Source organism: Electrona antarctica (assembly GCF_951216825.1).
Source record: "Electrona antarctica genome assembly, chromosome: 5".
Taxonomy (NCBI): Eukaryota; Metazoa; Chordata; class Actinopteri; order Myctophiformes; family Myctophidae; genus Electrona; species Electrona antarctica.
The window spans coordinates 55310790-55330856 of NC_136810.1; the positions used below are offsets into that span (position 1 = coordinate 55310790).

At 41.6% G+C, this 20067-nt stretch overlaps 1 protein-coding gene across 6 annotated transcripts; it reads right to left on the minus strand.

The window, feature by feature from the left end:
* Positions 1-2001: 2001 nt before the first annotated feature.
* Positions 2002-19813, minus strand: lsm14aa (LSM14A mRNA processing body assembly factor a). 6 transcript variants are annotated; one of them, XM_079501057.1, is made up of 11 exons: positions 19433-19813; positions 17640-17803; positions 16918-17077; positions 15669-15770; positions 13826-14203; positions 13478-13558; positions 12016-12189; positions 6849-7023; positions 5791-5832; positions 4904-5147; positions 2002-3999 (listed from the first exon to the last, which is right to left on the minus strand). In XM_079501057.1, exons 1-11 carry the CDS (start codon positions 19554-19556, stop codon positions 3976-3978), a joined length of 1668 nt encoding a protein of 555 aa, XP_079357183.1. In that variant the 5' UTR covers positions 19557-19813; the 3' UTR covers positions 2002-3975. The 6 variants fall into 6 exon arrangements, with proteins under 6 accessions (XP_079357183.1, XP_079357182.1, XP_079357181.1 ...); XM_079501056.1 differs by having other exon boundaries at positions 2002-3996; positions 6849-7077; XM_079501055.1 differs by having other exon boundaries at positions 6849-7077.
* Positions 19814-20067: the final 254 nt, after the last annotated feature.

Below are 20067 nucleotides of genomic sequence, written 5' to 3' on the forward strand. Positions count from 1 at the left end.
TGATTTAGAAAACTTTTTTTTTTTTTTAATTTCGACGTCAGTTCTTTTCACTGATCAATGCTTCTCCTTACATAGTGCAAGGCTTTGTGTGCCATCGTTATCGACATGTAAAGCTATGGCATTTGTGTTTCTGCCTAAAGTGTGTGACGGCACTGAAATAGTTGAGAACCACTCTTCCTATCGATTAAATAATGCATGTCAGTTGATGACACCCACGTGCAAACCCGGTATAACTCAGGCTTTATGCTTTGAACCGGCCACCTCGATAATGTGCCAAGAGGAAATATCTCAACATGTATGCATGACAGCCATGCGGTATTTACAAGGGCTTCTCTATAGGCTCTGTGCACATTGCACAACTGTCCCGGGTATCCAGGAAGTGGCATGATGTTCCAGTTCAGTTTCCCATATTGTTTTCTTAGCCCAGCAACAGATTTGAACCGGTTATACAGTACATATGGTGTGTATTTCCGGATCAAACCTGCTGTCTAGCCAATCAAACAAACCTATATGGGAAACTCAACTGGAACAGTGATGGGTTATGGCGGGACAACAGTTATGTCACAGAGCCCATTAGAAGATGGTAAAACGGAAATCAAATACTGTATATTCTATCTATATTGTCAATGAGCCACACTGACCTAGATACTGTACTTATTACTTAGTGACTTGATGCAAATAGCTATTCAACAACCTAACAGTAAACAGTTGAACTTATCTGCTCATAACTGGAACACATTTTAAAATTAATTCACGTTCAGAAGTGCTGCACCACCATCAAGCTAAAGTTAAAAAATAACTGTAAGACAACTTACTTAGTTATAAGTACACAACAAAACACCTTTTGATTATTGTTCATAGACTTTCAATCATCCGGGGACCTTAGTGATGATCTAGCATCAAGGCAGACCATAATATATTTTCTATACATTTCCTGAGCACAATCAAGTACATTAAAGGTAGCTTTGCATGTCAAACTTACATCTTTTTTTAAAGAAAAGAAAAAAAGAAATAGTAATTGTAACTCTTGTAAGCCCAAACCACACCAATGATTCGCCACACAACTCCTTGCAACATGCAACTACTTGCAACCATTATCCCCAATAGCAGTTGAAAGGAGTTGCATTGGTGTGGTTGACCTTTAAACCGTGTTGTTGCAAGGAGTTGCGACTAGTTGCAACGGTAACAGGTACGGTCGACCCTTTTCCATCTCGCCCCACTACTCTACCCAGCTGTAAATAACAAACATAATTCATGTTGGTGATTATTTAAAAGGTATTATCATATTAATGTATCATTGTTAAGTTCACTCTGTATATCCACAGGCATATTAGCATGATGATGCCATTACAAAACATGGGCTACATGGAAGAAATGTGATTAATAAAACGAAATGAACTGCTAGAAGGTCCTAAACTTAATTAAGCAGTCTGTGACATGTTCTTTCTAAATTTTACAGAGTATAGAGATTGACTACTATACAATCAAATAAATCTGTATACAAGATAATTTCAGAGGGAGGAAAATACTAAATTAACTGTTAACTACATTAAAAAATAATCGCGGGGCGAGTTGGTAAAGGGGTGAGTCGTTTGGTATTCGTTGCAACTGGTGTGGTTTGGGCTTTAAATTAACACTAATTTGCATTAGTGTAACAGCCTTGTGCACCAAAACATCTTGATGCACACGTGGCTTTTAAACTCTAGGCATACCGTAAAACACTTCAACTCTCTGGCCCATGTTCTACGTCTGGAGACTCTAATGACAGATGCCAAGTATTAAAATTGTTGCTTTCTGGTGTTTTGGCCTCTGGTGTAATGCCATTCAATCTGCTGCAACACATAGGGGGTAAAAAGCTAACAATTATTGACAAATGTTCCATAAATTAAACTCCACTCTGAAATCTAGCTTCCCTAGCTGGGAACCATGAGACATGTTGGGTAATATAAAAGTATCAATGTGATTCTATGATCAGCAGAATAAAATATCAGGACAGATGAGCAGAAGACACCACTTTATAATACAATTTTGAAATTGTAAAAGTGCAACTGTATACATTTCTTGCCTGAACAAAATTCCATTCCCATTCAAAACTTTATTCAGCCAAACTTCATTAGTTCCTGTGTACCTTTTCTCAACTGGGCCACAACATCATTCATATCCTCAGAAATATGCATCAATATTGCTAGGAGACTAGTTGCTACACCCTTATAGCTATAAATAATTAGTATTTACTTTCTTTTTTTTCTCAGAGTAACTGCATTGACTGACTGATCTCATATAATAGCTTTAGTAGGCCATCAACCTCCATGCAGTGCCATGGGACAAAATTAGTGGCATTGAATCAAAATATTATCCAAGTTAGATATGGAGAGAAGTTAAATAAGCAGATGAACTAAAGACAGACCTTTGTCTGTCTGTACCTGTGCTTGACATTATGGATATCAGTATGACGTTACAAAAGATACCAGAAACAGTCCAAAGGAAATGAGTGTCTGTCATGAAACAGCAGCCGACATAAAAATGAACATACACATAATTATGAATAATATCACCTCAAAGGTTTTTTTTTAGCCAAGACACAAAGTGCAATCAACCTTAACTGGCCCATTTTCTGGGAAGCAACTCATATGACGGCCTGCTTCAGCCAACAGCCATCTTGCCTATATAGATGAAACTGACATGATTGTAGCAAAGAGCAGCATCTCAAATCTCTAATTTGTACCAGCAGCCTGTGAAACAATTCAAGAAAATAAAAGCAAGTCAGCTTTGTCCTATTATCTGCAATGCTCCTGCCTTATACTACGTTGCGTTAACACCAAGTTGAGTTGTGCATTGGTAACACTACCACAAGAACAAAACAGAGGTTGAAGTACAAGTTGACATCTAAACTAAGTTAGACTCGACAGATTTTCTTCCTTTGATTTCAAACCTAGCAATTTAAAAGAAAAGTCAGAAGAGTCAAGACATAACTAAAAACACAGGAGATGTAGTCAGTCAAAACAGAATGTTGCCTTGATTATGAGTTTTATGGTGATCTAGTGGGGGGGAAAAAACAAGCACTGCCACTTCAGAATAAGCCTATCTCACAGAATTTCCCCGCCCCCCTTAATACGCCCCCTTTCGGGGTTAGTGGTGATAGCGTGACGTCACTCCATAGACGCTACATGTTAACAGAGGTAATTTAAGTCTACAACTTTTGTTTTCTCAAGGTAAGGTTTGTTCGAGCTGATTTACCATCTTGTTTGCTTCATAATAATATTGGTCTGTCACATTTTTACATTAGAAAATGTACTTAGATTCTCCAGAGAAAAAAACGTGTAAATGCTAATGTTAAATGACACCACTATTTACCGGAAGTGGGCGTGGAAAGCGGGCTGTGAGATAGGCCTATTGGGATAGATACCAAAGTGAATGGACTGAGTTAATATATAAGTGGGAGGGTGAGTGGTGATAGAAAAATACATGGTAAAAAGCTGTGACGGAGACCCTGTGGATTGATTTGGTGCTTAAGTTACATTAAAGGCTAATATCCCCTCCCAAATATAAAGCTATACCAGCGATCAAGGACTGAGGTTTATGACCCTCAACACCAAACAAAATATTATCAACTACAAGTTTATAGGGAAAGGGAGGAGAAAAAAAACCAAACATTACTGCTAAAAATTGTAAAATAAAAATACCGTAATGACATCCCTCTGAAATATGACATTTATACTTCTTTTTTTTTTCAGCCACCTGGAAATGTTTCTTGTAGAGATCTTGAAATTTTCTGAAGGACTGCGCTGTTGTTTCCATTGTTGAAAAGATATGGAAAGGAAGTTGCATTCAAGCAGTCTACCCAGTGCTGGTGACGAATATACAGCTAGTACACAATCTTCATTCTTTTAGTCAAAAAGTAGCAACCAAAACTAATTTAATAACTTTTTTAGCACAAGGAATTGCACCTTTCCATGGACTCTTCCTCCAGGTGTACTATGCAGACACTTTGTTGTCCTTCTGGGGAAGAAAATAAAAGACAAAAGAAACAGAATCTTCAAAACCTTAGCAGTAAATGTCATCTATTAGTACAAAATCTGCCAAGTTTTCAATAAACATATTGGCCAATTATTTTGAGTTTGTCAAGCTTGTATTTTTGCCCCAGCTTTTTTATTTTGGGTAAACAATCCCCAAACAGAATTTATAAAAGATCATTCGATAAAAAAATAGTTATGCGCAGACACCTTGCACACAGAGTCTAATGCACTATTCTATCTATAATTTAGTTGTGAAATTTTCTATCTATCTATATAGATAGATGGGGTCAGACATAGCTGGGCGTTGGGGTGGCTGCACTCTATGGACTCAGTGTGCCAAGAGCCTAAACCCTCCACTGGTCACAACTCTGCAATTTCAATTTCACGACCTGGAGTTTCTTCCAACTAATTGAACAAGTCAAGACCGGTACTTTGTGTCACTCCCACCTAGACTAAAGCCCTAACCACACCAAAGGGTCACCATGCAACTCCTTGGGGCCCAAACGGTTGTAAGGAGTTAACGCTAAAACTGTCTTGACCCTTTGGTGTGGTTTGGGGCCATTGAATTCCATGCGTTGAATCACTAGGGTCAACGTGGGTCAACATGCAACAAGACATATCACACCGCAGGGACAACGCTAAAACCGTCTTGACCCTTTGGTGTGGTTAGGGCTTTAGAGGTTGCAAAAGTTGAAAGCCTCTCATTTCTAGCTATGATAAACTGTATACTGTATAGTAATTGCAAACACTCTGCTATTTCAACAGCGGTTAAACTTTCTTCAAGGCGGAAATTCAGCATTATTCCCAATACAAAGATCTGTAGATCAGAACTCGCAAGGCCATCATCATCATCTTTCAAAAATAACTAAAATCAGATCATATTTTACCCTGTACTCTGGTAAGTCGGCAAACTCCCGGCCTCCCTGGCTGTTTCTGTACGCTCCCCTGTAACCGCCGCCTCCGTGGGGGGGTCCAAAGGACCCTCGGCTGTTGGAGCGACCTCGGCCCCCGCGGAAGCCCATGCCGCCACCGCGCCCGCGGTAACCGCCGCGGCCTCGGTTCTGGCGTAAGGGGATGCCAAATGTCTCTGCGTTCATCTGCCTCTCCTCGGCCCACGTCTGTCTCCGTTGCCTGCATCGAAACAGTTAACCCATTGCATTTAGACCTGAGGACGATTCTAAAAAAAGAAGTCTTCTAAATCCTAAAAGTTACCTAAAAAAAATCTGTTTCTTTGTCAGTGGTGCTCAACGTTTTCATTTTCATGTCAAAGAACCCCAGAATTATGAATTACAGAATATGAATTCACAGATGTGCGCCACATTTTCACGATTTTTCTAAAATAGCAGATCTACAAGCTCGTAGCGTGGCACTCGGTGCCGCGCTACGAGCTTGTAGATCTGCTATTTTTCAATAGCTAAAGTATAACATAATGCTTAAAACACCAAAAAGGGGTTCCCGCCCAGAATGGGTTAACAGAGCGGGGCGTCAGCTTTCAACCTATTTTGGGCGCGTCATCATAGGTGAAAACTTCTCAAAAGAAGTGGGGATATACATTGCGGGGAAGGGGGTGGAGTAGAAAACTTCAACATCAAAGTTCATGACATAACATCATTTTCACCACATGGCGTTCATACCATGAACTATAATATAATACTGTATATATATCAGGTGATTTAAGAAAATAAGCACGAAAGCAGAGTATCACTAGAAGTAAAATAAATATGGCAACAATGGCAAATACAATAATGTGTGTACGGTAATTTATCACAATTACCTTGGAAACCCGAAGCCCAGCCCAGCTTTTTCATTCGCTTTCCTAATGAAAAAAATATATAACAATAGTCATTTCATGGACATCAGGATTCAAATGGTGGCTGGTTCAATCACATGACCTGATACGTTTTGAATTAAACTTCTCCCTACTCCTTTTTCAAACATAATTTAAGAATAATAGATCTTTGTTTTTATCTTTTATTTTAAATGTAATTTTTCCTTTATCTTTTTCATTTATATTTTAATATGTTCGGGAATAAATGAAAATACATCATGCAAGGACATAACACTGCATGCATATTGCAACCAGCATGCTCCAATGGAAAAACACGGTCACAGCACCCCCTGCAGCAGTACTTGTGGCTGTACTTGTCCTTGTACATAAAACCACCACTGTAGCAGCCTACTGTAGAGTAGCACTAGCAGTTAAGCACACTTATCTGACCCCCGCCACTGTGTCATTCATTAGTAATGTTGGTGCACTGTACCTTTGTTTGCTAGCTAGTATGCCATTACATTACATGACTTATTGACTTGGCATTCAAGTGTTTCTGATTGTGGTACATTGTGGATGCTGCTGCAATTCAAACTTTATTACCGGTATCTCTAGGCCAGGGGTGGGCAACTTTGACGATGCAGAGGGCCACTATATTTCCACTCACTCCCTATAGGGCCATATATTGCTGTCGTAGCAAAAATAGCCGATCTACAAGCTCAAAACGCGTCGCGCTGCGACACGTTTTGAGCTTGTAGATCGGCTATTTTTGCTATGTTCGAATTGAAATCTTGAATGTTTGCTATTTTTGAATTGGAATCCTGAAAATTTACATTTTTATGTCATTTCAAATGCCTTTAATTATACTTGTGTTGAGCAATGAGCTACTAATTTAGACTGAAGTAATTAAAGCGGGTCATGTTTGCATGTCGTAGAATTGTAACAGCTGAAACCAATATTTTATCATTTTTCTGACATTAACCTGAGGGCCGCATTAAGTGAAGGTGGGGGCCACATGTGGCCCCCGGGCTGCCAGTTGCCCACCACTGCTCTGGGCCTATTACCTGGTGTCATCACAAGAGATGTTGTCAAAGAATGACTTCGTCTTGTCGTAGTAACAGTTGGGGCCCAATGGGTCTCCTTCTTCATCAACGTTCCCTTCACTGTTCTGGGTCTCCACGCCCGAGTCTCCCTTGTCCTCTCCATTCACCGACTTCTCTGGCTTGTCACTCTTCTCATCTGGAGGAGGAAGGGTTTGATGTGGACTTGAGTATCCGTTTTTGGGAGCTTCTCCTTGTCAGGTATAGCAAAATACACAAAAGGTTAAGAGGACGGGATCTGTGCGTCCGCAACGTGCTCGTACCATAATGCAAAATGTAAAAACTGCCTTAACCCTTAGAAGAGCAAAGACGCCAATTGGCGTCTTCATCAGAATTCCGTAAATGAGCAATGACGCCAATTGGCGTCTTTCTCTTTTTTGATTAATCTAAACATATTAATATGCTCCGAAGCGCTGTTTAAATTCCTGAGCTTATATTCCAACTACATTACCCAGAAAACCCGTGTCACGTGACACACGTGTACGTGTTGCCATTGGAAGCTGGTCCCACCCCCTGTAAACAGTGGGGGCAGAGGGAGTCTTCATAGTTTTCATTGTTTTGCCTGTTTGCCGTCTCGCCCGAGCGATTTTCTAGCAGAAAAAGTTGAAAGCAGTACTATTTATTTGAGCGAGTTTTGTGGTAGTAGTATTGATCCATACGCGTCCCAGTCGCCTTCTCCAGGCGGAGTAGCCCTGGTCCAGTGCTTACAGCGAGACTCGCTGCTCCCTCCCTCCTTTTTTCATTGTCTCCCCATCGTCGTCCGATGAGCTATACCGGGAAACCATTGAAGAAGACGATCAACCCGGAATGTTTTGAGGTAATCTTATTGTAGAAAATGCCCTTCTATAGTGATCAGAAATCATAAGATGATCGCTACAAATAGATGCTTGGATAATTACTACTACTAGTCAGATCATGACGCCAGAATGACTCACCACGATGGCCCCCAGCCATTAGCCAGCACCGAAGGTGCTGGCTAATGGTGTTGGTCGGTGCATTGGTGCTGGCTAAGGGCTGGAGGGGGGGGTTGGTGTCGATCGGTTGGTTGTTGCAGTACAAATGTATCGTAGCAGGCATGCACGCATGGCAGTACAAGTATTTTATATTGTAGCGTGCCTTATAGGCGATCTGATCTTTAGAGTAATGTTCGCTCCTTTTATTTACTGTCTACAAAGACGGAGAACAAACATGCATCGATATTCTGGATATTCTGGATCTCTCGACAATTTCACAAATGGGTTCAATAATGTCCTCCTCAATACTATAGATTCCATCGCCCCCTTCAAAACTATAAAACGCACATCACAAAATATTTCACCATGGTTCAACAATAATACAAGATCACTCAAACGAACATGTCGAAACCTTGAACAAAAGTGGCGTAAAACTAAGCTTGAGGTATTTCATTTGGCATGGGATGAGTCAGTACACACATATAAACGTGCTCTACAAGAAGCTAAAAACACATACTACTCCACATTAATAGCCAACAACAAAAACAACCCCAGATTCCTTTTTGACACAATCGCCAACCTCACCAAAACCACTCCCCCAGCTCCCCCCCCTTCCATCAATCCACTAGATTTCCTTACATTTTTCAACAACAAAGTGGAGTCAATTAGAGAGCAGACTAAGAGCACTGCTACCGCTTCACCCACAACCGCCTCCCAACCTCCATCTTCCACAGCCACTCATTCCAGCATCACCCTATCACATTTTGATATAATCTCCTATGATAATCTCACTAAACTGGTCTCCACATCAAAATCCACCACCTGCCTACTGGATCCAATCCCCACCAAATTATTTAAAGAGCTGCTTTCTACACTGGGCCCCCCGCTTCTTCATATCATAAATGAGTCCCTAATCAGTGGCACCGTTCCAACAGTTTTCAAAACCGCAATAATCAAACCCCTACTAAAAAAACCTAGTCTAGATCCACACACATTAGCGAACTATAGACCAATATCCAATCTCCCATTTATGTCAAAACTGCTAGAAAAAGTTGTTGCCAGTCAGCTTACAGCCTATCTCAGCAATAACAATCTCTTTGACAATTTTCAGTCCGGTTTCAGATCCCACCACTCCACAGAAACCGCTCTGGTTAAAGTGTCAAATGATCTGCTAATGGCAATGGATGCGGACAGGACCTCTCTCCTGCTGCTCCTCGACCTTAGTGCCGCATTTGATACGGTCGATCACTCAATTCTCCTCGATCGTTTAGAACATCTAATTGGTATCAAAGGTCCTGCACTCGATTGGTTCCGCTCCTACCTCTCACATAGATCTCAGCGTGTGCTCTTCAATAACTCAATGTCCGATTTTTCCAGTGTTAACTACGGTGTCCCACAAGGCTCAGTTCTTGGTCCAATCCTCTTCTGTTTATACATGACACCATTAGGCGACATTTTTAGAAAGTCTGGCATAGAATACCACTGCTATGCAGACGACACCCAAATTTACATCCCCATCACAGCAACTGACCCATCCAACATTCACAAACTTGAAATATGTCTAGCCGAGGTAAAGAAATGGATGAACAGCTCCTTCCTACTCCTGAACTCTGCCAAATCAGAGATGCTACTAGTCGGTCCAGTCAAGCATACTCATCTGTTCAATAACATAACCCTTAACCTCGATGGCTGCCCAATAACCCACAAACCAACAGTCCGAAATCTAGGAGTCATTTTTGACACATCTTTATCTTTCACACACCACATAAAAAGCATTACAAAATCTGCCTTCTTCCATCTGCGCAACGTTGCTAGAATCCGTCCAATACTCTCACTTCCCGACGCCGAAACCCTGGTCCACGCCTTCATCACCTCAAGAATAGACTACTGCAATGCCCTCTTCTCCGGTTTACCATCAACAGCAACAAATGGCCTCAGATTAGTACAAAACGCAGCAGCTAGAGTACTCACCAGAAAAAAGAAATTTGACCACATCACACCAACACTAATAGAACTTCACTGGCTACCCATACAGGCCAGAGCCGACTTCAAGATACTCCTCCTGACCTATAAAACCTTAAATGGACTCGCACCACCTTACATGTCCAGTTTAATAAATATATACATCCCCCCAAGACCACTACGCTCTCAGGATGCTGGAAAACTCACAGTCACAACACATAATAAAATAACGGTTGGGGGCAGAGCTTTCACACACCGTGCCCCCTGTCTCTGGAACGCTCTCCCTCAGGATGTCAGAAATTCACACTCCCTGGAAATTTTTAAGTCAAGGCTAAAAACACACCTTTTTTCTATACATTACAGTTCCGCTTAGTTTTTATGCACATTTTACCATGTTTTACTATGTTTTTATTGCTATTTGTGTTTGATTTGTTTTGTATAAATGCTGTAAAGTGCACAGAGACCCCCTGGGGTGATTTTGTACTATAAATAAAATAAACTGAACTGAACTGATCGTTTACTGAAGCAACGCGTGGTTATGATGACGTTGCTACAAGGATCGGAGGGGGGACGGGGAGTGAAGCTAACAGTAGCGTATTATATAAGATCTGTATGACGTTTCATTGACGTCTGAGCTTGCATGATAATTGCATTCATTGTATATTGTATACAATCATGATTGTACATTGTTTAGTGTGTCTCCGTGTGATGATGATGATGACGATGATGTCAGATAGCCTACGTCCCCCCCCCCCCCCCCAACTGGCTATTGGCCGGGCTGACTACAGCTAAATGTTTATTTTTATATATTTAGAACTGGCATCGGAGGAGGAGGATGATGATGATGATGATGATGATGAAGACGAAGAGTCAAGACTGCGATGGAGTTCTCCGACACTGAACCGGATGCATTCATTCATTTCAGTTGTTTTTTTTTTAAATTTAGCCTACACACACACACACCGTCAAGAACAACTGGAATGCAGTGGTTTGGGGACACTGGGGAGTTTGGGGACAACTGTTTTGTATGTAGGCCTATTTATTTTCTGTAATATTTATTATAATTGTATTATGTTAGTAGTCATAAAAAATAAAAGACAAGCTTTTACAATGAGTTAGACCTGTCATGGCTATTTTGTTCACTAGTCTGAGGTTTATGGTTTGACTAAGCGAGTTTCAACTGTGATTTACTCTGTAACGGTAGATGGTAAGAACCCAATTTTTTTGTTATAATACAGTATACATTCAAGTCTATATTTTGATACATATCATGGGCACAAAGTCATATCAAAACAATGTCCTTGGATGAGTTTTTTATCAAAACTGTTTCTTCACAACAGGTTTTTGAGATACATGCATGAATAGACACGGTACTGGTAAGACTATGTAAACATGGTATATATCAAAATGTGCGTTAGAATGTCTAATTTTACCCCAAAAAAGAATTGAGTTTATATGATGTTCCATTTCAGAGCTAGGGGGACTTTTAGCTGGATAGGTCAGATTGATCATGACTGACCATGCTATTTATAGATGGCAAAATATCTACAGTGGTACATGTGAGAAACTTTTTATTTTATTTTAATTGAACTAGACAACTCACCCTTTAAAATGAGATATTGCATGGCTATGTACGCCCAGCAGAAAAAAAGTTATTTAGAAAATAAAACTTCAACCGGTCATAACTTTTTTTGTTGTCCTAGAAACACTACCCAGTGTAAATGCAGGCTCTTTTAAATGGCTTCCAACACCACAACTAAACATTTTATCAACTCAGTTCATTTTTTTCCTGGAAGCAGACAAGCCAAGCTTTCTCTGAAGGTCTTTCGTTGTCACACATTCACAACAGAGAATTTTCAATAAATCATTCAAAAACGCCATTCTGCCATAGAGAAGTCTAAAAACTATATAGAAATCCATGAAACTCTCAAAGAGTTAATAATATATTTTGTATGGTCTGTTCGAGTTACTGCCATAATATTTGTAGCTACAAGGCATATTAGGGGACCACGGTGATTGTGCAGGATGGCCTGGAAATCAGTTTGATTAAATAAATACAGTCAAAGTACAAACAATTTCCAGTGAGAAAATGTAATGAAATACTGCCATCATCAAAAAAAAAACCCGTTTTTCCAAGAACCATTTGTGAGGAAAAAGTATTGAGAATGAGAATATCCTGTTTTTCAGTGTTGAAATGAACATATACCGCATGCTACCTTTCAGCTTCAGCTTGCTCTGAAACTCCCGGTCGATGTCCTCTTTGTTGAACTGGGCGTTTGCGGTCTCAAAGTCGAAGTCTTTCTCAAACTTCATGGGTCCGTCGTGGCGCACATTGAAGCGCCCCCGGCCGCGGTGACCGCCTCCTCGACTGCGCCGGTTTGGTGGGGGACCTGCAGTTGCCAAACAGGCACACCAACGGGGGAAAAAAGGGTAAATTACTATGGTTGAGCGAATTGCATTAATTTAATTAAGATATATTTAAGGTACACCAAATGACTGACAAGAATGTTTCATATGCGCATAGGAAATAGTCAGTGGTGTAAAGTAACCAAGTATATGTACTTAAGTACTGTACTTAAGTACAATTTTGAGTTGTTATTATTTGTACCAATTTCAAATACTTTTCTACTCCACTACATCTCAGAGGCAAATATTGTACTTTTACTCCAATACATGTATTTGAAAACTTTAGTTACTAGTTACTTTCTAGATTTAGATTATTATTACTAAACATAGACTAACCACATCAGCCCTATATACATTTTGGCCATTTGAAAAAAGCGATGTGACACATTGTGAGCTTGTAGATTTGCTATTTTCTATTCTGCTACATTTCAATGCCAGTACTTTTATACTTTTACTCATGTACACTTTGAATTATGGACTTTTACTTTTACCATCTCTATATTTCAGTATTGATACTTAAAACATTTGAGTACTTTTTTCACCACTGGAAATAGTCAACCAAGTCACAATGTCTGTTAAAACACAAGAGCATCCTTTTTCTTTTTCAATTGCCAACCAACATAATACATTCATGTTCATGGCACGAAGTGTTGGTTATATAAAACAAATAACCAAACACTCCCATTGAAGTCAGATGCAAAAAAAAACAACCATGGAATGATGCTGTGTAAGGTCACAAATCACAGTTACTAATCACCAACAGTGATTAGCAATGACAAGCATAACCTCCAAAACAAAGAAATGGCTCATCATTCACCTGCATGTAGTCATTGACATGAACAGCATGTCAATCTGCACACGTATGCAAACAAACAAACACACTAAGGCCTGACGCACACCTTTACAACAGACTGATGTATAGCTGATGCATGAGACTTATTGACTGATGCAAGCTCACAATGCATTTCCAATGGGAGTCACATGGTTTGACACAACATTTGTGTTGTATGAGGGGGTGGGGGGCAGTCGAAACACAGCCGGTTTGACACAACACAAATGTTGTGTCAAACCATGTGACGTCCATTGGAAATGCATTGGGGCAAGATGTAAACAAACCCTTTCATACATCTAGCATGCATCAATGTTGTATGCTAGATGCGAAGGTGTGAGTCGCCCCTTAAACAAAAAGGGGGGCGGTGAGGCTGAATGGCTTTTTAAAAAAAAAGAAAAACATGGGTTGGAGAGGGTTGGTGGACGGAGGGGGTTTATAACCTGTGGAACGTTTAGAGGTATCCCTGCTTTCACCTCGTGCCTGCTCAGACTCGGACTTGTGGACTTTCTGGGCATCTGTGCCTGTAATAGTAGAGTCCTTTAGTCTTCCAAAAAATAAAAAATAAAACACCTTGAACAATCAAGAGTGATAACAGCCCTGCGCTGTATCGAGATGTGCCACTAGTCTCCTACCTTCTGCAGAGAAAAGGCACAATTGTTTCAAATATGGAACCTCTGGAACAAAATGTTAAGCAATTACACAAACTTTCTTTTCCAACGATTGCTGTTTTAGTTGCACAAAGAACAAAACCACACATTAGTGTATAATACACTGGGCTGGGCTCTCACCTGAGGGCCTAAAGATAGAGTGGGTAAACCCTGCCGGTGGGTGAGCGTGAGCCCTATCTACAGCCGTGGTGTGGTAGACGTTGGTGGCTGGACGGAGCGCAGGCCAGCCCTGGTTGCTGCTGCTGCCGCCGACACCCCTCACGGTCTCGCCCCGCCTGGGCTCCAACAGGCCATCGTGATGATGCTGATGCTGGGACTTCTGGATTCCATGGCCGGAGGGGGCGGGGGCCGTGCGGCCATGGGCCGGGCTCCTGCGTCCCAGGCCGGGTGCGGGAGCGCCGGTGGGGGCGGAAGACGGAGCCAACGGGGTGGCTTGTACCGCCTGCTCCAGGAGGGTGGGGCTCTTCCTCAGAGCATCCAGGCTGGGGCTACTGCGACCTAGAGCAAAATACAACAGTTAAAGATGACTGGTCTTGACTACTACTGATACACCAAATGGCCGTATTTATTTGACCACCTTTAAAACCCAAATTGAGGTTGATGTGGCAGTTTTGCACTGAACTAACGCGTCTTAATAGATGATGTTTATTAACGTGATCACGGATGTTGGTTTCCCAACAACACAGGCACGTATGTCCAAACAGCTTCATGTCAGAATACAGAGGTGCAGTTTATATAGGGTTAGTCCCACCCACAAGGTGGACCCCTGAGAGAAGGGTTTCAGAGACAGGATGCAGACAGGAATACAAGCTCACAAAGATGAAAGAACCATTTGCTTATAGACAAAAGGAAGAGAGGGGGGTGGGGGGGAACAGGTGAGAAGGGGGTTCCAGGTCACCAGAGCCAAAGTGTCAGACACACTGTGTTCTCACAGCATGGTTCAGAGCTTCAAAGTCGGGGTGTATAGACTAACTTCAATGTATTTAAATGACCTTTTGGTGAGATGGAAAATCCTCCTCAAGGTCAGGTTAGAAAATGCACATCACCTAATTAGGAGTCAAACTTTAGATTAATACAAAGCACTGTAGTCTGTACAGGCTTCAAAAGCCTAAAATGGACCGGAAGCCCATGGACTCTAAATGATTAAAAAAACACAGAAAATGCAGATTACCAAGACAGTCATAATCATGCAGTTATAATCTTGTCATCAGGACATAGAATAAAAGTTATATAAAAGTTAAACCAAGTTACAAAAATACACCACTTTTCAAGATTTAACCAAATATGTACAGTATATGTTATGGATGCAGTTATTACATTAGCTTATTTATTTTTTTAAAGCAAACTTGTATGTATGACGTTGAAGTTAATTACTGAACATCAAATATTCAATAACTCAGGCAATCTGATTCATTTCAGACAGATGTCATGTTTTCTACTTGATCTCTATCTGGCTAGAAAAAAAAGTGTGTATCTTCTACAGTGAAATCTCATTCCATGTCATCCTCATCAAAACAACAGTCACGGACCGGTAGAGGCACACGGGGGCGCAGCACAATAGAGCGTCGCAGTCCCGCCCCCTACCAGGGCCCAGGAAATGATTCACCGTTCATTTTCCTCATAGACATTTCAAAAAGTATTTATTTAAAGACCTTTTTAAGCGTCGTACAAAGCCAACTCGAGTTGTGAGAAATCATGACAACAAACACAATTTTTCGTTCCGAACAAATAATTAGAAAGAAGAGCCAACTCGAGTTGGCTTCGTACGACGCTTAAAAGGTCTTTAGTTTAAATAAATACTTTTTGAAATGTCTATGGGAAAAATGCACACGGAATTATTTCCTGGGCCTGGCGTCGTCATGAAAGGGGGCGGGACTGCGACGCTCTATACGGCGTGGTAAGAATTAGTCAAACGGATTCAGTGGAATTTATTTTTCAAACCCTCTTTTTGGGGGTCTTTTACCTTCGGTACCCAGATATCGTGAGTCAGTGGGGAGAGCAGCAGAGCCAATTGCACTGCCCTGACACTGGCTTGTGGCACTCCCAAATGAGGGTACTGATCGCCCTGCATAGGAAGGAACAGCAGGCAGGAGCATTGAGTGCAACAACACTCTTGGTTCCTTTGTTTGGTCACTTTCCACATTTGCTGCACAATTAAAATGTGTGTGCTCAAATTAATTTCAATTTCTATATTTAATTATTCCACAAAGTTGTCATATCTGTAATGCTTGCCTTAGGCTTAAAGTGTTCAATGTTACTATCTTGCACGCCAAATAATTAGGACCATGAGTCCTGATTAAAAATAATTTAAAGATATTGTGTGTGTGTGTGTGTGTGTGTGTGTAGGGGGAAAGAGTCACCTCAGTGGTCTGAGCGCGCACTGAGATGAGGATTCAGTTCTTGTAGCATGCCCTGCCACGACTGTTCCCTACACTACTTCCCGTAGCTCTGTCCCAGACCACGCTCACCAACGTGTCTCATTGGCTAGATGCCACACGATGCTGAATTCAGCAACTCAAGTATGATTATGAAGCTCGTTCGTTAAATGTAGGTCGGAAATGTAGGCTATATAAATGTACAATGCAACGCAATAAAGCCATCGGCGGCTTGTTTCTGAACCCATCTGCGCGTTTCCATTGCAGTCCTTTCACATGTAGTCTACCGTATATGAATTTCTGTAGTTACATGTAGACTACTTGCCGCCTAGTTTATCAGCGGGACTCGCCCAGCGGATGACTCGATTCCATGATTCAGCGATTTAGCCAAAGCGATGTAATTAAGCATCAAAACAATATATTTCTCGTCTTCACAGTACCATTTCAGAAGCACAACTGCCATGTGGAGATGATGCTCAACGCACGCTTGTTCAACATCCTTCCGTAATTCCATGTAGAAATGTTGATCTTTCTCGACAGAGGAGCGGGGAGGCGGGGGGAATGGGGGAGGCGGGGGAACGGGGATACGGGAAGTAGTGTAGGGAACAGTCGTTCGTTGCCCTGACTAATTTTGTGGTCCATGATCCATACAGTGACCCTGAACCTTTGGATAGCATGCTTGACTGGGCCCCCTTCACAGCAAGCTCCTAGTTCAGCATGGCACAAAAGGAGGAAGAGCAATAGTTACAGACTTTAAGTGTCAGACTATTCACTCTTTAATTCTACTTTGCTTACTCCCTTTTCCCAGTATGTGTGAACCTGAATTGGTGATCTTACCGACACCGACAGCTCCAAACTGCGGGGAAACCAGAGGGCTGTTGCTGAATTGGCTGTACTGGGGAACCGGGACCCTGTTGAAGAGGCCGTAGGAACCAGCAGACTGGAATGGGGTCGAGGCCGTGGAAGCACCGGATGATGGAGCCGAGCCCATGGAAGACTGCAAGAGAGTAACAGACATTAAACTCTAGCTTGAAACTTAATTTATAGGGTATAAGTATTTACAATTTACAATTTAGGCATTTAGCAGACGCTCTTAATCCAGAGCGACTTACATTAAGCAAGAACAAAAAAGCATGGGAATACATCACATAAAAAAGCATTTATCATGAAACATGTAAGCTAAGAACGTAACAGCGGAATATCTATATAATGAAACTATAAATATAAACTATACATATATACTATACTATGCTATACATATGTACTATGATGTGCTATGACTACATACAATGCAATTATAGTGCTGTCTACATAACATGCTATAAGTCTGTATCAAATGATATCTAAGTCTACAGAAATGCTATCTAAGGGGGTAGGGTAAGTGCTATGGGCCATGATGGAGTCTGAAAAGGTGGGTTTTCAGACTACGGCGGAAGATTGGGAGTGATGCTGCCGTTCTGACTGCAACGGGAAGTGCATTCCACGGTTTTGGGAGTGACAGTGTCACTTGCAAACAATAACAATGTAGTAGTATATGGAGCACACATTGGATTGCATACCTGGACAATGGCAGGGTCCTGGGGCAGAGAGCATGTTGGCTTAGGTGGCTCACACACAGTCAGGTCCTTGATGTCGCTTCCTCTGAAGATTATGTACTCGAAGATCTCATCTCTGGGAGGGATGGGCCTATCAGTGGGGCGATCCTCCGTGCCGAAAGAACGAACTAAAAAGAAGACACATATCATAGATATTTTACAATTTAACCCATTTAGGCCCGACGTCGAAATAAAAAAAACGTTCGCTCTGAAATAATATATATTCAAAGATTTGTGCCGCATTTTTACGATTTTTCAAAAATAGCAGACCTACAAGCTCGTATAGCTTGTAGATCTGCTAGTTTTCAATAGCTAAAGTATAATATAATGCTTAGTTAAAACCCCGTTCCCATTCAGAATGGGTTAATAACCACGTAAAGCCTTTTGCTCCTTCTGCATGCACAACACCCAGGAATCATCAGGATTGTGTTGTGCTTGAATAGCAATGTTCTTTCAAGATGAGCTTACATAGAGGACTTCAATGTTGGAAATTGCTTATTAATATAAGGCAATTCAAATAACTAACCACTTAAACCCTCCATTCTTACTGAAACAGACACGACTTGCAACTGTACTTGGACTGCTATTTCTGCATACACCAAATCTCTTCGGACAATCTACAAGCTCACAGCGTGTGAGTGAGCTTCTGATGTTCTTGACTAATGAGCCTCCCAGAATATGGATGCTGGGGACGGGGTTCAAGTGGTTAAACCGTTTCTTGCAGGCCAGCCCAAGTGTAACGTGTACAGTAGTACTGTAATTGACACCATGATTTAATTACCACTCTGCCAACTTTGAGGACTAAAACATTCAAAGCTGCTTACTTACTAGTTTAGCAAATCACAAATCATGTAACTAACCTGAAACTTTGCAGAAATTGGGGCCGCTACAGTAACATACATAATAAGTGTATTACAGTGTAATCAATGGACCCTTCTTTAGGTGCATTCATTTCACACATCCTCGTTACTGTCCTAGCAAGTTGCCAAGCTGGCTCATGTTGCGTGACAAACAAAAACACACACAGGTTAACATCATCCGTGTTAACCTCAATAACCTGTGTCATGTGTACTAGAAGATCATGTTCTCTTCCATATGTGTGTCAATTCATCAGCTGACATGGGACATCAGCTGACTTATTAACAGACGAGGGTATCCTTCTTGAGTTCCCAGCCAATCTGACTAGTAATGTTGACTATAGGCTTAGCTAGCAATATATGCTAAATTCAGCCACTGACTCCGAAAATGATGATAAAATACCAAACACCAGACTGGACTGGTCAGCGCCTGCTGCTGGCCAACCAAACGCAATTAAGTTCTCTTACATTATATTTTTTATAAACATCGCACGAGCCTTTTTCGCTCGACGAAACGACGTATTATCGTACCAAGATGACGTTTATTTCCAACACAAATGGCGTAATGAAAAATAAACGAATAATTTATTTAAAATAAAACAATAATAATAAATAAATTAACATGTATTTCAGTTGTAAACAACACGTCATTGTTTTAGTAGCGCGGCGCGGAAAAACTCGCGCGCGTCGAACGCAGTGAGCCGTCGCGACGAGAGAGCGAAAGTGTCGCTTTGTGCCCCCCAAAAATAAATTTTGATGCGTTGTTGTTATTAAGCGTGCATGGCCGTATCTCTTTTTTCTGCAAAGAAGGGACACGCCGTCGAACTACAATAACGAACGAGGAGCTGCTTAATTTGCTCAGCCAGCCAGCCAGCCGCAGGCGTAATAAAATAAAAATACCTTTGGCGAGCGCGACGGTGGAGTTCTCCGTGTCAATAGTGTAGAGGATTCCCTCGTAGCGAATCTCGGCCTTGGAGATGAGGCTGATTTTGCTCCCCAGATAGGGCGTCCCTCCTCCGCTCATTGTGACTCCTTCTCTCCGCTCCTCCGTCCACACAATGCTCCTTTTACCTCCGCCTTTTTCCCCCCAACTGCGTGCTTATAATCGCAGATGAAGATCTGATATAATAAAGGCCTAGTATCCACCCCCCACCCCAACCTTGCTCGAACGTGTGCTGCCTGCTTCAAGCTTGCTTGTTGTTGTTGTTCTCCAACTCGGGTAGAGACGGGTTACATTATACACAGACACACAGCGCACGACACAACACACCGCTACAACATGGCTACCTCATTTTCTCCCATCTTCACGCGGGGGTTAATGGGAAAATCATAATATCGCGCGTTTACGCGCTGGCTGGGGACTGGGAAAGTAGATCCGTGCCAGGTAGAGAGAAAATATATGTCTATGGGGAAGAAACCAACGCTACGTACGTTACGTACGACGTGGAGAACCATCGTGCGCGAGCACGTACGCCAACCCCAAACAGTTTTGTTTTCGCATCCGCCGCCTCGAGCGGATACGGAAACGTGTTGCG

Coding starts and splice junctions, on each gene's coding strand:
- lsm14aa (XM_079501055.1), bottom strand. CDS start 19,556: ATGAGCGGAGGAGGGACGCCCTATCTGGGGAGCAAAATCAGCCTCATC. Junction 13,559..13,825: donor CTCTATCTTTAGGCCCTCAG/GTGAGAGCCCAG, acceptor CTACTATTACAG/GCACAGATGCCCAGAAAGTC. Junction 7,078..12,015: donor GAGCAAGCTGAAGCTGAAAG/GTAGCATGCGGT, acceptor ATACCTGACAAG/GAGAAGCTCCCAAAAACGGA.